The 18,096-nt window shown below is 36.8% G+C and overlaps 1 protein-coding gene across 2 annotated transcripts in view; it reads left to right on the top strand.

Annotated features, from left to right (window-relative positions):
• LOC114654244 (uncharacterized protein C2orf81 homolog) overlaps positions 1-14,066 on the top strand; it is a 46,717-nt gene extending 32,651 nt beyond the window's left edge. For both annotated transcript variants that reach the window (XM_051930126.1, XM_028804663.2), the window contains 2 exons: positions 6,724-6,933; positions 12,061-14,066. In XM_051930126.1, coding sequence (XP_051786086.1) covers positions 6,724-6,933; positions 12,061-13,065 — 1,215 coding nt within the window. In that variant the 3' untranslated portion in view covers positions 13,066-14,066. The remainder of the gene's footprint in view (positions 1-6,723; positions 6,934-12,060) is intronic.
• Positions 14,067-18,096: the final 4,030 nt, after the last annotated feature.

Genomic DNA, 18,096 nt, shown 5'->3' with positions numbered 1-18,096 from the left:
AATACTGCTGTGGAAATTGTGCAGTCTACCAAGTTCCTGGGAGTCAATGTGACGAACAACCTCACCTGGGGCCTCATGTATAACGCCGTGCGTAGAACTCACACTATAACATGGCGTAAGCACAAAAGCGGGATTGTGCGTACGCACAGAAAAATCCAGATGCAGGAATCTGTGCGCACGCATACTTTCACGTTCTTCCACTACATAAATCCCGATTTGCGTGAAAAGTAACGCACGTGCACGCGCCTTCTGTCCCGCCCCAACTCCTCCCAGAATTACGCCTCTTTGAATATGCAAATCAATATAAATAGCCTTCTGAGAAAAGACAATGGGAAAAGCACAGGGGAAAATATAAGAATTTCAGCGAATACCAAGTGGAGGCAAAGGAAAAATGTACTATTTGTTGGTTTAAACAGTGGTATAATCAAATTCACAAAGTCGCAGTGCCCGAAATAAAAAAGAAATCACATATCAAAGTCGCTGTGAAAAGGCGAGTTGTAGCCCACCGTCTGAGTGTCATATGAAAGCGTATTAGGGAACAAACAAAAAACATAGGCACACAGTGGGAAAAAAGCACGAAATGTCAACTTTAATCTCGAAATTTCTTAAAATCGTTTATTTTACTACCGTAGTTTCTCAAGTAGCATGTTAAATGCTTTTTTCTGTGTTTGATCTTCTATGTGCTCTATGTGTGTGAATCACTACGTGCTTCCGTTCTTTCTCTTTCTCCGACAGGACACAGAATGCATTACATTCGAGATATTACAGCTCTCTGAATAATTAAAATACTGAGATGTATACGTGATATCATTTTCATGATGATAGGAATGAAAGCATGTTATTAAACATGGGAACACGGTGGCGCAGTGATTGTTCATATCTCACGCAAGAGGCTTGTTGCACCATGTGTGACCTTCGATGAAATAATTTATTACAGAAGTACTGTCTCTTTCAAACGTACTAACCTCCAATTCCTGTCCATACTTTTCTTTCTCCAATTGCCACACAATCAGCTCTGTAATAGACGTGAAGCCATTTGTAAGCTTAGAACGCCGATTCTTCAAAACTTTTAAGGAACATTGAAATTTCTTCGTAGTATATGTTTAATTATTCTATTCGTCTATCCTTCCAGTGTCGCGTCAGCACCAGCAAGAATACAGCGCAAGGCAGGAGCTATCCGTGAACTAGCTAGCGCTGCGGCACCGTGTCCTCACATGTTTAATTATTAGCAATACAGATTATTTAAATGAAGTTAAAGTTTTATCTGTATACTATAAGCAACATATTTTGCTGCATTTCATCTTAAAAATGATATTGTCATCATACGCGCTTTATAAAGTAGCGCAGGTTGTGCAATATTATAACTGTAGTGCAAGTTTACAGTGAGGTGATTGAGTGCGTTTATAGTTCTTGGGATGAAACTGTTTCTGAAACGCGAGGTCCGTACAGGAAAGGCTTTGACGCTTTTTGCCGTGGTTGAGGTAGTGTGTACTTGAAACTGTATACCGATAATTCTCTTTCCGATCATCTGCTGCTGTGATTCACACTCAGATACAGTGATATAAATACTCCGAGTGGTGCAGTGAGAGTAATATGGAAAAAAATGATCCGCAGTGGCAACCCTTAACGGGAACAGCAAAAAGAAGAACAAGATGCAGTGAGCGTAACAACGCTCTATCTATCTAAAGCAGTTCTGGTATTTGGAATACTATGGCTATTCCCTGGCCCATTATATTGCAGCAGGTTAATTACAATCAGATGTATTACACTAATAAACAATATGCAGTTAATTTCAGTGTATTTATAAAGCCGCGTCAGGAATGTGGAGCTAAGAAAGAAAGGATGAGCACACAGGAACAGTAGTTTGACCATTCTGTGGACCATTATATTGTTACAGGTTAATTACAATCAGATGCATTAAATTTATGAACGATATGCGGTTAATTTCAGTGTATTTGATAAAGCCGCCGCCGTGGATGTGGATCTAAGAAAGAGTAACCACACAGGAACAGTAGCACTGCTTTGACACTGGGTGCCGCCAGTCTGCAAAACCGGGCGGATAAATTGCGTACGCCAAGGAATGAGTTACCGTGGAAATGTGCGTGGCTTTACGCCAAGTTTAGGTTTTATACATCGCGATTTGAGCGTGGAAAGGTTCGTACGCAACATTTCTGTGCGTACGCACCGTTTATACATGAGGCCCCTGGTCCCTGCACACCTCCTCCATCATTAAGAAAGCTCACCAGAGTTTGATCTGTTTGCAGAGGCTAAAGAAGGCCCATCTCAGTAAGTCAGTCCTCACCACTTTCTACAGAGGGACCATAGAGAGTGTGCTAACCAGCAGCCGCTCTCTGTGGCAGGAAAGCTGCAGCGCTTCGGACTGGAAAGCACTGAGGAAAGTGGTGAGGGCTGCGGAGATGATCATTGGAGCCCCGTTGCCTAATGTACAAGACTTGGCAAAATAACGCTGTCTGGCCAGAGCTGTGCGGATTTCCAGAGACCCCACTTATCCTGCCTCTGAACTCTTTTCCCTCATGCCCTCAAGCAGAAGGTACCGCAGCCTGAAATGTAGAACTACCAGGTTTAAAAACAGTTTTTTTCCTACTGCCGTTCATCTTTTAAATTAAGTTAATTATTTTAGTATATTATTGTAGGTACTTTAATTCAGGATTTTATGTATTTTCAATTTAGATTTTTATGCACTTTTAATTAGAAATTTTTATGCACCTCTAATCAGAATTTTGTGCATCTTTAATCAGAATCTTTCTGCACTTTTAATCAGAATGTTATTGATTCTAACTATATGTTTTTATTAATGTCTTGTGCATCGTCTTTTCGTTCTGCAGCACATCTCGGATGTTCTGCTGAATGACAAATAAAATTGAATTGGAATTGGAAATTTCCCCATAGGAAAAACAGTATATCAAATAAAAAAAAATCAAAATCAAATTAATGTGCCATGTGATGCAATAGAATCCTGTTCCAAGTTGAATTACTGTATACCTTGTGCTCAGTGCTGGAAGAATAAGCTTCATTTGCCTGGGACTGATTTGAATGGCTGGACAATAAACACATTTGCATTATAAATTAACTGTACATTACAGTCTTGTTGTATGATAGCATGTATTTGTGTTCCTTCTTTAATATCTAATTTATTCTTCTTTTAAAAGAAAATGTCCTCTATTATTATAATTTCTTCTTTCATATACTGTATATCTTCTATTTTTTAACCTTTTTAATCCCAACATAGACCTTATTTGTTCAAAAGGATTTGCTTTTGTTATTCTTTTCTGTAACTTTGTTTTTGAAGAGCAGTTGTTTTTGTATAGACAGTGTTATGCCAGCAGGCACATGTCTTCAAAGGAATGGAAGAAAAGGACATTGTCAAAAAAACTGTAGCCATAGCAAGGGTTGGAACCAGAAGAATGACCATCATGAACCTAAGCTAAGAATTACAAGACAAAATCAAAGTCTAGATGACCTTTTATCCAGATGTGTCATAATTAACAGGCCATGACCTCTAAGGACAACCAAGTCCTGGATGGTCCTAGCAACAGAAATCAACAATAGCTTCATCAGTATGGCAGCAATATAACACCCCAACCACAAATCAAAATTAAAACTTTAACAATATTTCAGAAACAAATTAACCCAATGGACTCCATAGGATATCAAATCCCTCACAGCCGCAAGGATATGGTTTAAATTTATAGCCAAACACACTCTGTGTGATTGTCCCCATGCGCCACAGTTTTCTGTCCCATTATCATGGCGTGCAGTTTAGGTTGACTAAAGACTCTAATTTTTTTTTGTATGTGTTCATGTATATGGCCTGCAATAAACTTGCTCTTACTGTTAAGCACCATGTAATGGTAAAGGTTTACAAAGAAAATGGATAGAAAGTTAAATATATTTGAGCTCTTAATGATAATCTTTCCTATAAATAAATAATGGAATGATTTAAAACTTTGTAACAAGCACCAACATTGGGATTGTCTAAAACAATTCACTTTAAGCCTCAAAATAAGTCTATCCATCCATTTTCTTAATCCGCTTATTGTAGCATAGAATTTCTTAATCTAAGCATCAGCTGAAAGTCAGGAACTAACTCTAGACAGGGTGCCAGTCCATCACAAGACACATTCACTCATTATTTATACTAACCCAATGTTGAGATGTTAGTTAATCCATTATACACCATTGTGGGATTTGATGGGAACTAATGTATCTGGAGAAAGCACTTTTGAAATGTAAGAGTGTCCAGGAAAGGCATTATAACCTCCAGGGTTCTTTTTATATAGGTGGACAAGTTGATAGTTGAAAGGTCTAAATTATTATCTTTGATTTACATGAACACCCCATGACATCCACACATCACTCATATCTCAAGTACACAAATAATATTGCATAATATTCCCATGTCTTGCATCCTTAGCTTCAAAAAAGAGCAAGCAAGAAAACCTTTACAGGGCAGAGGGCCTATTGCTGTCCCTCGGCACTTTCCTCCAAAGAGATACACTTAAGGACACCTTAGCAAAGGAACAGAGCCACATCAAGAGCTTGGACTCACCAGATAAACTTTGAAAGGGATGTACAAATCAAACAGCGCAATAGACCTCAGTTTCAAAATACCTTAGTAGATGCCAGCATGATGCTTATATCCTTCAGCTCTCTCGTCATTACCCCTGAAAGAGGTGCACAATTCTGGCAGAACAAACACGACTCGCATATGATCCAACATAAAAGACGTACTCCAATCAGGTTAGATTGCTACCTTAGAAAGAGTAAAACAAATTACCAATAACTTGAACAAGCACACTGGGGGTAGATGATACCAATAATTAAGTCAAGTTTCACTGAGGAAATATTCAAACATTAATTTAAATCATTACTGATGTATTTTTTTAAAGAAACCAGGCATTAAATACTAGAAGTTAAAAGTGGAAGAAAATATACAACCTGAGATATTCAAATCAGTGTATGAAATAGCAAGCTTTCAAGCAGAAGAGAGATGTCCATGTAATTGTAAGAGTCCATTCTTTTTCATCCATCTGAGGCATTCCTTAAAAAGGTGCATCATAATGAAGCAGGCTTTGTCTGCTTGCATTTTCACTTTGAAGCTGGAGCTTCACTTTCTTCATAACTCAGCTTTTCATAGCAGGCACTGTGTTCTCATATTAAAAACCTGCATTATTCCTCCATTTTGAAAGTGGGCATATTGTGTGCCTCACATCCAACTGTTTCCAGAGCTGAACATAGGTCTGTGTCAAGCCAGTAGATGCTTTCTTTTATTACATGGCTTGATGACTATTTTTAGTAACTGGCATTAGCCAAAAAAAATGGACAATTGAGAATTTTCTCTTGGTGTTGCCTGTATGTTAACCTAATACTTTAAGCTACTTATGAGGTACAAGATAAATAGTAAAGTACCCAAAATCTCCCATTTCATATTATGTTACAGGCATATACACACTGGTTAGCTTATCTGAGGTTATACATAACAAGTAATTCTTCTGCTGTACAGTTGCATATTTCTCCCTGAGTTATCTGCATTAGCATGTCCATTTGCATCCCAGAATTCAACGCTGTGTTCAAATACATTTTTATTCCCTTCAGAATGTTTAGCTGATGGTTCAAAAGAATAACAGATTTAGTGGATCCCTCTTCTAAAGTTAAGTTTACTTGCCTGCTTCTTGTCTGATGCCTGCATTTAACTTTACTCCTACCTTTTTGCTAAGCTCTTGACTAAATGCACACAATTAAAAGCAATGTTCAGTTTCTCTTACACGCCCTATATAGCATAGCTGTAGTCTTGCTCACACAATTTATTCACTTAAAAGCTACATCTTATATAAAATTAAACATATAAATTAAACATCACATGTTTTATTTACTGCGGTGGGCTGGCGCCCTGCCCAGGGTTTGTTTGGGCTGCCTTGTTCCCTATGTTGGCTGGGATTGGCTCCAGCAGACCCCCGTGACCCTGTAGTTGGGATGTAGCGGGTTGGATAATGAATGGATGGATGTTTTATTTATTAAAGTAAAAAAAAAACTCAAATTTTAAAAAAAAAATTACAGAAGCCTGTGCAAACATTGGATTGTTTAAACTGTGATTCTTACTTCTGAGGCTATGTTCACATTACAAGTATCATTGCTCAGTTCCTATTTTTTACTCAGATTTGCCTATTGTGACATTTTACATTCATAAGTGGAAGTGACCTTTATCTAACTGTAACATGAATGCATCTGTCTTCCGAAGTGGCAAGCATGTGCACATTGATAAATTTTGTGTAAGAGTCATCTGCATCAATGTTATATTTGAGAAACGACACATGGTATTAAAACTGACAAAATGGACAAGTTAATAACTAGTGTATACATCACATTTTGTTCTGGAGGGCGGTAAACAGTTTGCCAGCTCTACATGATTAGGTCAAGACGGTGAAGAAAAGCCAGACGGCTAGCTTTTGCTGTTTTTGCAGCTATTGTTGGCACTGCTGCACAAAGAGATGTGTTTACACTTTTGGACTTGTCTTTTTTGGGTTGTTCAAAATGTAGTATACATAAAGGAAGATATAGTCGCAACTCATAAATTGTGGACAGAGCCTACTTTTACTCTTAAACTTTTAAAAAAGTATAAATAAGTTAAAATGTTTATTGATAAAAAGTCCAAAATGTCTACCTTTTTATTGTCAAACTGTGTTCTTCCTTTGTCCTTCACAGCTGATTCCCTACACTGTTTCCAACTCATATAAAACTATAGTGCAGGTTATCCAGTGCCGTTTCATGGAGCCCGATAAAGGAGAAAATGTGGAATGCAACCCTACTTGGGAAGAAGATGAAGAACCCATGGCAAGCCGTATAGATTCTTGGGCTAGCGGAGCAGTACCTGTGATTTACAACCGACAGAAACAACACAGCACTGCAAGTCAGGTACCTTGATAATGGTGGTTAAAATTTTGCTTAAATTATTTAGAATAATTTAAAATTCACTTAAATTAATTAGAAGCTGATTAGGATTGTGTTTCAATTTATAGACATAATTGATTTTGAAAATCAAACACATTTATCAGGCAGCCTTATATACAGTATATATAGTTAGGGGCCTCACACTGAATGCATTTTTTTTTCTTGTGAGCCTTTAATCTTTTCTCTTGCCTGTTATATTACTCCACTGTCCAAACTAAAGAACATTTAAGTCTGAAATCTGGCAAATAAAGAAATGTATTGTCTGTTTGGTTTGTGATTTTCTCATATCGCAAGCTGTCACATGTACTTCTTGGTTGGATGCTCAATATCATTTTATAATGGCAGCCTGTATTATGAAGGTGTGTCAGCAGAGGACATTGTATTGTTGTTGAACTGTTAGCGCCAGTGCCAAAAAGAAGATTTTACATCATGGTGTGTGAATTTTCCACCATGTTGCCTCTTGTTTCAGGTAAAAGTGATGTCATGCACTCCTTTAGACAAAAGCATGCTGGTGTATTGTAATGCAATGTGAAGACAGTGTAATAGATCTTAACATTGTATTTGATGTAGAATCAATTAATATACTCTATGTACACAAACATACACTAATTTTAAAAATCCTTTGCCCTGGGTGGGTTCTTTGATAATTTACAGTATATACAGCTTTTTTTCTTGTAGTATATTGTTACTTAGTATTTGTTACCAAGTATTTCAAGCATATATTCTCTGCATGTGCTTTGAGCTAACATTATGGAAAATGGATGGATGGATTATTTTACACTGAAAGTTTTATATACAATAATTATCATCTGTCTGTGTTTTGTATATTATATGGAGTCCATTGAAGTCTTTATATTTTGTGACATTCATCGTAGGTGTACTGTGATGTCTGAATGTTTCTTAATGGTGAGTTTAGTCCCCGTAATTCCAGTTAGTCAAAACTGGTATCTAGTACTTGGCTGCATATTATTTAGCAATCTGTAGTTATTTATTGGTAGTATACAAATCATTTACTCCCTCAGATCTTTGAGAAAAGTAATGTTTATTTTGCTATTTGTATGTAAGTGAAATATTTTTCATATTTTTATAATGGGGCACAAAAAATAAACATATTATAAATTACTAGAAACCTGGGAAGACACACTTTCAGAGAAAGGAAAAATTAAAATGTCAATTTCTATATAATGTTTCAAATATGCACCATTATAACTCTGTTAGGTTACAAGATCATACAGAGTCGCATTACTTCTTAACATGAAGTTTATTGGAAAATAAAGCTATAAATTGTAGACTGCACAAATGATTAATTTACAACTGTTCTTTACTCAATAAATGTCCTTTATTAGCCCACTTCATCATCACTGTATAAATATTCTACCTGAGTGCTTGATGGATTTCCTCTGTCTTTTTACATTTTTATCAGAGATGGTGGCAGCAGTTAAAGGACAAATTTAGAGATGAACATAAGAGGTGTGATTGGTGGCAGAAGGAAAGGATGACATTTGTTTAGTTTTGTGAACTGATAACCAGAGACCTTTGGCAATATTACCTCTCAAACTAAGATGAGGCAGCGGCACTCAGCATGAGGGGCAAGTGGTGCACTGCTCCCAATCTCCCAGCAGATGGCGCTGCTGTGCAAAATTTAGATAAATCAGAAAACTTGCCTCAGTAATTTTGTGTTTTTTACATTTTTATTGCAAGCTTATGGCAACGTAATCATCAAAATGTAAATATTTTATGATTGTTTAATGTGCTCAATGCAATTTTCTGCTCTAGAAGTGTTTGAAGTTTTCTCCTTGTGTGCAGCGTTGAGCCTGTTTCTAGGTTGCTTGAGCAGACCTTGGACTCTCTAGTCTTCTCGGTGGACATTTGGTCATGTCTGCACATATGCAGCCTGAACATTTCAGTTCTGCCTTAATTCCTAAAGGATAGAACCCTTTGAATTGACCAATTGGTTGATTTTTATTTTTTTTGTGGTGCAATTTAAAGGGTGCATGTACTTTTGAATGATGCCATTTTGGAGCAGTGGGCCATCTTTAAGTATCATGTTGATTACTTACTGCATCTACAAAATGATTTAGCAGTTTGCTTATTGAACAAAAATTAAAAATTTATGAATATTTACTTGCGTTTTTGCTTTGGTGTTGAGTAGTTAATATTGATGTTGAGATATCTTTTAGTACACTCCTTTGTTGGTTGTACTGTAAGGCAATATGTTCATAGATACTCATTTTGTGTAATTTTTTATGTCATTATTCAGCTGACATTTTATTATCACTTGTACTGGTAGCTTAATACATTGAGGAACACAGTGTCTCTCCCTCACTCCATGACATGAGATTTACTGATGACTGGTTCTTTACTTGCTGCCACAGCTCTGATCCTCTATAGCTCCTTCAATGTGACTCCATTGATCTTTTTTCTTTGCATCCCCTATCTGTACATTTATACCACCATCTCCAACTAAGACTGCCCACTTGGGATTTGGGGCAATGCCATCTGTTATTATTTTCCCCAACTCCTTGAGCCAATTCAAGCCAAGATCCTTCCCTAGATCACTGGCAATCATCTACTTAGGCCAATGGATTTAAGCAGAGAAGTGGGTCTTGTGAGTTCTGCTCTTTAAATGCTTGATCCACTCCCCCCACCCCCCACTCATACACACTCATACACACACACATGTTCTACACAGGTTCTTAGGATGAATTCATCCTCTCTTTCTGCCAGATCGGTGTGGCCCACCAGAATTTTAATGGCAACAATGCCACTGAGATGGAGTAACCTTTAAATAAAACTGAGTTTGATGCCAGCATCAATTCCTGATCAGCCATGTAACAATTTTTCTTTGAACTTCCAAAAGAATTCAACCAATAACAGACACTGGTTTTAAGTAAAATAAAGCAGATGAATATATTAAATATGAAATATATCCATAACAATATAAACAAGAGAAATCTCCAAAACAAACAATACTAACCTGAAGAAAATGTGCTCCCAATTCCTTAGAGTTGTGATGTATCGCTAACCTTTTCCCTCAGTCAATAATATAAAATTTAAAAAGATAATTTAGTCAGGCAGAAATTGCTTTTTTTGTGGTCAAACTGAGTTTGGAGTGATGCTATACACTTTTAATACAGTTACTTTGTACTTTATATTCACATAGAAAAATCAGACATTCACAGGAATATAACAAAATTGGATGGTGAGAGGTTACAAAACTGAAAACACTCAAACAAATGAACACAGCATATTCTGCCTTATGTCAGCAGTACAGAGTGTTGGGGTAATGTAATGGTGCAGAAAATGTTTTCTTCTTAATACCAACTGAACATCACTTGTATGCCACAACTTGCATGCTTTTTCTTTGACCATGTGCACCCCTTTATGTCCACATTTGTAATCTTTTCTTCTAGTAACTACTTCCAGTAAAATAATGTGCCATGCCAAAGACAACATCCTCTCAAGTGAATGCAGGTTATTCCAGTGGCCAGTACAGCACCTAGGTCTCAGTTTCATAGAACTCTTTTGTATGGCCAGATGATCTGCATTAGGTCATCATAATTTAAAATTCTAATACCTAATAAAGTGACCACTGTTTGCATGCAAAAAAACAAAATAATGATTTCATGGAAAGTAGCGGACAACCCAGGTGGTAGAAATATGTAGAGACTTTTTTAAAGCAGCCCCTTTTGATTTTCTGAGATAAAGATCTAGCTATAATATGATATACTGCAAGAATACTTCACTGGCCTCAATGACCTGAAATATTCTCTCATTACCTATGGACATTGGGGGCAGCTACTTTTTCATTCTTGATACTCTTTTTCATCTCTCTCTCTCTGTCTCTTTCTTTTTCTCTTTTCTGTATTACCTCTCCTTTTAAATATGTCACATTTGAAAGACATCTTGTACCCTGTTGATTCAGGTTGGTAGCAATCTGTTCATGAGTTAAAAATGCACATTTAAATGCAAAAAATTTGTATCGACTGTAGAACATCGCAAACACACATACTGTTCAGCAAATAAGAATTGAGTTGTTCTTGAAATATATATCCACACACCAGGCAGTAGTATCAGCACGTAAGTGTCTGAAAGTGACCGATGCGCAGAGAAATATATGGGCCATTGCATAAATGTCAAAGATCCACACGATACATACTGTTGAATGAAGCATGTTATTATCTCTATGGCTAGATGTACACTGTCTTCTAGCAATTCACACTGTGCTCTGTGTTTGCTGTTGATGGAGTGAGAAGGTTCTTTTTAGTCCCATTAAACTCAAATTGTGTCACCCAGTTAAGTCATTTGCCATTAAGAATAGAGGAAAACACTGGACTTCTGCTGTCAAGAAGGCTGAGCCATTTACAGGCATAAAGAAAAAATCTGCAGAATGCCAACTAGAACTAACAGTGCATCTGTATCTCAGGACTGCAAATCTAGTAATTAATCAAGGTCATTTATTTCCTCAGAAACTCCATCTCCCATATTGTAATGAGGCCCTTGTGCTGTTCAGCTTTATTAAACAGTAACAGATTGCTTTCTGCTCTGAACTGACACAGACTTGCTCCTTTGTTGCGAGTGTGCTAATTTCTGATTTGCTCTTTCCAGATCTAAAACTGTGCAGTGCTTTGTGCCAGATGTACCCTCAAATTAATTAACCCTTCATACTGTCTGTTGGTTTATGCCAGATTCAGACTAACATAATAAAAATTTTGGTAGGAGGTCAATAACCATAAATTGTCTTTTTTCAGTAGTGCTTTAGAATATGTTTATGTTGTAGCTCTGCACTTGATAAGGTATTTTAGGGCCAAGACTCATCCTTTGGTTTCTCTAACTGACTGCAGAAAAAGTTAACTTAGCCTTTGTCTCCCTGGCTCATCTCTATAATGTGAACCACCAAGTGCAGAATTCTAAACACTTGCTGCTGACTGCTGAACATTTCTCTCAGTTTTACTAAACCATCTTTGTAACATATTTAATAACAGCTGCCCGCAGTGTTATTGATTGAAAAATGAGTATAACTTAATGTTTTTTGAATTTCATGCTCTTGGCTTTATGAAATTCTCTTACATCTTTTTTCTCTCTCTACAGGTGTGCCCTGAACCCAAAGCTAAACAAAATGCACCACTTCTTCCCAAGGCAAAGAAAATACAAGAGGGGCCTAATTCTAAAAACAGGAAGCTGAATGATGCAAATCCCAGACCAAAAAAATCTGAAAATATACCAGCTAATTTAAAACCTCAAACTATGCTAAAGCCTATTCCTCCTATCAATGAAAAGAAGGTCAAGCGGGAGTACCAGCGACACCGGGGGCCTCTGCGTTCAGCTGGCCTGCGCCATATCACCAAGCCCTTAGAAGTAACTGAAAAAGAACTTCTTATTGAGAGTCTTTCAAAATCTTTTCCTGCAGAACAGGATGTCCCTGATTTGCTCCCTTCTTCATTCTATAATGTGCTTAAAATCCAGGCTGGGAGACCGCCCCAGCGCAGCAATACTATGACTTTTGATAAATCTGGGAATGTCATATCCGTAGGTAAACTGGACCCTATCAAGCTACCGAGAAACAAGCTGGAGGTTACCTGGGAGGTGGTTGACCCAAGTGAGAAGACAAGACAGGCCTACATTGATCCTCTTCAGCCATTAGGACATATGCAAAGTAGTTCCAAAGTGCAGAAATCTAGAGAACTTAAAACATCTCTTGATGTCAAAAGAGTTGTTGAGTTCTCTATATCACCTTTAAACAAAGAAAAGTACACTCTGAAACGAAGTATTGATTCCAGAAAGCAGAACTCCTTCAGCTGGGAACAAGAGGCACCAGAAGATCGACATTTAGTACAACAAGGCCCACTTCCAGTACCTGGCCATGTGCTGTGGGATTCCATTGAACTTTCTCCAGGTGTGACCATTATAGATCCTACAGGCAACAGACGTAGTGCCCTGAAAGAGCCAATAAGGCAACACAGCAGAGGCAGTCTGGATGGGAAAGTGCTGCGGCCAATCCAATCATCAATACAGCAGCCTTTAATCACTGCGGAACAGATCGTCAGTGGAAAGGCTACTATAATGCTTGGTACTCCTGTGGTTGGACAGATGTGAGACACATCATATTATAGGAACTCAGCAAACCTTCATTCAAGATTTACTGATCTCTCCCTCTTCTTCCTTTCAGTTTCTCAAAATTGTAATGAGTTACCTACATTCTCAAAGTCGTCTAATCCAATTTAGCATCACAAGGTGGGTCGGAGCCTATCTGATGGCCCTGGACAGGGCACTGTAGTCCATCACAGGGCTGTGTCACCAATTTGTGATATGTAAACTTGCATAGATGTGCTTTTTTATTTCACTTGCTCTTCTTACATCTGTTACATATGTCACACAACTGGTTTACACTTTTAACATTGGAAAATAAGTGGCACAGTTGTTCGCACTGCTGGTGCCTTATCTGTGTGGAATATGCATAGTCTTATCCTTCTGTGTTTGTTCTTACCCACCAGAGATGTGCAAGTTAGGTTAATTAGTGACTCTAAATTTAAAGTGTGTGTCCTCTGGTGGACTGGCTTAGTTCAAATGCTGAAGGGATACACGTTTTGAGACCTAACAATGGAAATATTATAGATGGTTTATTTGTTTACTGTGAATAGTCATATTTTAGGACATTACTGAATAATGCTGGATTTTTCATCCTCTGCAGCCATTTTATGTACATGTTCCCTCTTCAAATATGACTTAATACCCATAACCGAACGTACAGTTGAATATTTCAAGTGACATACACTATGTTGGTGTACCTTGTCTCTGTTAAAACTCTATCTTCCCATTCTAATAGCAATCTAAACACCTTCAGTAACAAGAAATTTCAGCTTCAATGCCCACAACGAACTATTTAGTTACAAACCTTCAAGGAATCAAACCACTGTACAAATTATTATTTTTTGATTGCAGAAAAACATTTATAACGTAACATTGAAATTTTAATAATTAATTATATAATCTGTAGAAACTGATGTTCATTATATTCTGACAGGTCACATTGCTTAGTTTTTGTATATATTTATCCTTGTAAAATATTTTATACTAATCATTCATGACAGTTAAAAAAATAAAAACATTGTATACAAAAGTTTGATGTAATACTTATTTATGCTTACCAGTAAGCAAGTATACAGTGCAAGGTTACATATTTATAAGGTTGTAAAAAAGTAAAAATTAAATAGGTAAAATTGGTTTGGAATACTAGGCCCATTAATGGCATATATTATGTTAAATCAGGTATGTTGAACTTTTTCTGATTATACAAATTTAGCTATAATTCTCTTTAAGTAACACTATGCTATTTTTTTTCAGTTTCTTAAGAAAATGGCAATGTAGGAATAAAGAACTTCACATTTTTTAAATAAAATGAGTTAACCATATGAGTAAACTTCATGCACATGGCTATAAGGGGCACATTGCTTGAAGGTTTGTTCAAATTTAAAGGATAAGTTCAGTATTTTTCAAGTCAAAGTTTTTTCTTCACAATCATGGTATACAAATATTAATTTGCTACATGACACTGTTTTATGAAATATATTGCCTGTACTTGCATTTTGAAATGGAGATGATGGGGCCAGGGTTCAAACATAAAAAACAAAAGTGTTAAAACTTACCAAATGCATCTATTTTTCAAGCCAAGACTGTTAACAAGTATTGATTCATGTCTTGAGATTGCACACATATTGTAAAATATCACACGTATGTAATTTTAGGAAAGACAGAAGTAAAGCATTTTTGTGAGATTTTGTGACAGTAGCTGTGAGATTCACAGTGTCTACCTCTGTGGCAACCTTTGAGGCCCAGGAGTTTGATATCTCATGTCTGTAGACAACCTAAGAATGATCACTGAAAAAATGTAACACGGTCATTCACAGTCTTTCACTACGTGTGATAAAAAAAAAATGTAAAGTTTGATTTAAAATTGCTATGAATCACAGCTCAGAACTACCTTATCATTTTATAGCCTTGAGTAAATGTCTATCAGTAAGAAAGTTATTAATTACATCTGCTCACTCAAAGACATTGTCCTCAGTTCTTTTATCACTATGTCCTCAGTGAGAGTGAGTGCTGTAAAATAATTGATTAGTGGATCTTCAACTGCTTTAATTGTGGCTTGACTGTATTGTTTAATCTGCTGTTTTCATTTTCTCACTATACTTTTATTATTGTATGTGTACCCGACATGCATCAAAAAGTGCATAACTCTTATAGAGTTGTTTGGCACTGTGAATTTAGTATCCACGTGCAGGTGGCTCTTTCAAAGATCTAAGGCCTTTATAAAAAATGCAATGCAGTGTAATCAGATCACTTCAGATTTATTGTTACTTGTACAAAATATGATTAAACTGTCATGTGCACATGTTAGCAACACATACCAAGCTGACAGTTGGTGTAAGTAACAACTGAGGATGTAATAGGTGTAAAGTATTTGCCGGTTAGAAAACCAATCATCATGTTATTTGATTACAAATCTGTTGTTTTATCACTGTGTCTGTATTTAATTCTGTATGTGTGCCAGCATTGCCTATAAAAAAATATGATTTAAGTACACATGGCATAAGAAAATAGTATGATTTGAGCATGCATGTACTCAAATCAGATGATTTCAGAGCCCACTGATAGCTGTATATCAAATACTTGGCACATTTTTGTGCAGAGTATCATTTGTTTTAAGCCCTGGCAGAATATAACCATTGAAGAAACAAAGGTTTAAAGATAAAAGTAGGATAATATGCAGCCTGAATGAACAAATATTTGGTGAATTGGGGGTGCAGTAGTGGAAATGTCAAAACTCTACCCCCAATGGCCACTCCAAGTAGACATGCGAACAGAAAATGTATCCTTACCTCAAAAGATAGTACCAGGAATCTGTGATACAAAGTATTACTTCCAGTTTACTTTTGTTATCACAGGCATGGCTCAGAAATGTGAAAGTCAATTTTTCTTAAATTGAAAACTTTGGTGCTGTAAAGTACATGAACTCAGCAAGTTTTAAGGTCTTTGTTTTCAGGTTTGGACCCCATACCCTTCACCTCCATTTTAAAATGCAATGTCACTGAGATACATATTCACTATATTTGTTTAGTACCTAATAATTTAAAATAACTATGTTAAAAAACTAAGCTTATTACATGTATGATTTCATGCAGACAATAATTTATTGTAAAGAGTTATAAACGGTTGTGATAAACAGACTCTGCATTTTTTTTTTTTTTTTTATGCACTTTACCTCAATGCTGCCAAGGAGAGTAGTGTGCTTCAATTTAAAGGACCAGGCTTTGCAAGTGCTAACACATTGAATGTGTTACAATTTTCTTTTTAACTATTTAATTGTTTTTTCTGTGGTTTTATTTTTTTTTTTCAATCCGTTTAACTCAATTTCTTCCATTATTTTTGAGCTATGGGTAATTTTGTCCCAAAGTTCCAAATTGAAATATATTTCTTGATAATGCAGTATTTGATGTAAGCTGTGGCACAACTGTCTATCATGCTGTATTTCTGTCTCATATATATACTGTATGTATATTGTAATAACAAAACAGACAATTATAAAGGGTCTGGAGCACCTCGAAGGCAAACAACGTATATTGAAATACCGTAAAAGGCGCAAAAGAAATTGCATTAGGCACAATTTATGCACAGGTTCATGGGGTCTGTTCAAAATGGCTTTGCTTCTGGTTTTGATGGTTCCTAGGAGGAAGAGGCAGGTCCAAGTGGAGTGACCCTGGAAGTGGACAGGTGGTGGCATGCCAATCTTCCTTTCTGCAGAAGGGAGAGGAGAAGAGAAATCTTTATTGCCTAGCACCCTTCTGTGTTCCGGGGGAGTAATACAGTCAACCAAACTCTTAAGTTGTTCCCCAAGCACCTGTGTGTGACAATATGCAGGTTAAATCCTATTATAGCAAATACAGAAGTAACAAAATTTTCAGAATAATGAATACTTTTTGCAGGACCGGACATACATTCATAGAACATCATGTTAAACGAATCTCATTTGAATCAAATGTAAATCTCAGAATAACAAATGTTTTTTCGACCCAAAATGGCCACTGAAGATAATAATGTGATGCAAAAAATACTTAATGCCACTCCTACACTTTCCGTGCCAAGTCTCCAAAACCCTGCAACAGGCTGTCTCAAAGAGAGAGCGTAAATGCTTTGGAATGGTTCAGTCAATGCACTCATCTTAATTAACCCTATAGAGAATATGTGGCTCTATTTGAAAACTGATGTCCAGAGGCTCTATACCACCAACATAGAGGAATATTATATGATATAAAACAATCACTGTCTGTATGTTCCCTGTATAATCCTACATCCCTTGACTGATCTAGACCAAATTTTGCTTAATTGCTCTCTCAGAGTATATGGACAAGATGGACTACTTTGCAACCCAAAAGTTTGACCCCCCCCTGGGTTCCGAGTTTAACAATTAAATGGAATGTTATATCTTTTGCAGGATGGTATAGATAGACTACTTTTAAAATTTTGACCTTGAGGGTCCCACTGTTTTGATTTTTTTGCCTGTGTACTACAGTTTGCATGCCAGTGCCACCTGCTGACTCAGAGCAAGTGAAACATTCAAACAGAATTAAGCTAGACTAGCAGCTAAAATGACCACAGTACTTACCCGGGCAATTCTGAGTGCTGCTTCTGTCCACTGTAATATATAAAGGAGTATTGTTTGCTTTTGCAGGGGGGTGTTGGGTGAGGCTTGATTGAGAGTTGAAATGCAGTGCAACACAAAGGAAAATCAAATGGTTGTTGTTTGACTTGTGCTTTGGCAGCTTTTCTTCATGATTTAAGCACAATTAACCGTCTACCTTGAATTGAAAACACAAGTCGGACATTACAGCATTCTTGGTTACAACCCAGAAAGGTGTTACCACAATTCTAGAATCCAATCGGACCTAAAAAGGACTAATTCTCAACACATGAGAGCAGAGACCTTGATAGAGAGACAGAGTGGATGATTGATGGGGCAGTACAGAGCCAGTCAATCAATTAGGGTGCTTTCATCTGAGGGGTGCCATTTATAAAAGTAAAGGGGTATGTGGTCCATACATGAAGGAGGACCTCTTCCCCCTGGTCATT

This window comes from Erpetoichthys calabaricus, chromosome 7 (assembly GCF_900747795.2).
Source record: "Erpetoichthys calabaricus chromosome 7, fErpCal1.3, whole genome shotgun sequence".
Classification (NCBI taxonomy): domain Eukaryota; kingdom Metazoa; phylum Chordata; class Cladistia; order Polypteriformes; family Polypteridae; genus Erpetoichthys; species Erpetoichthys calabaricus.
Note: the sequence above shows the minus strand (reverse complement) of the source record. Positions and strands in the feature narration are given on the sequence as shown.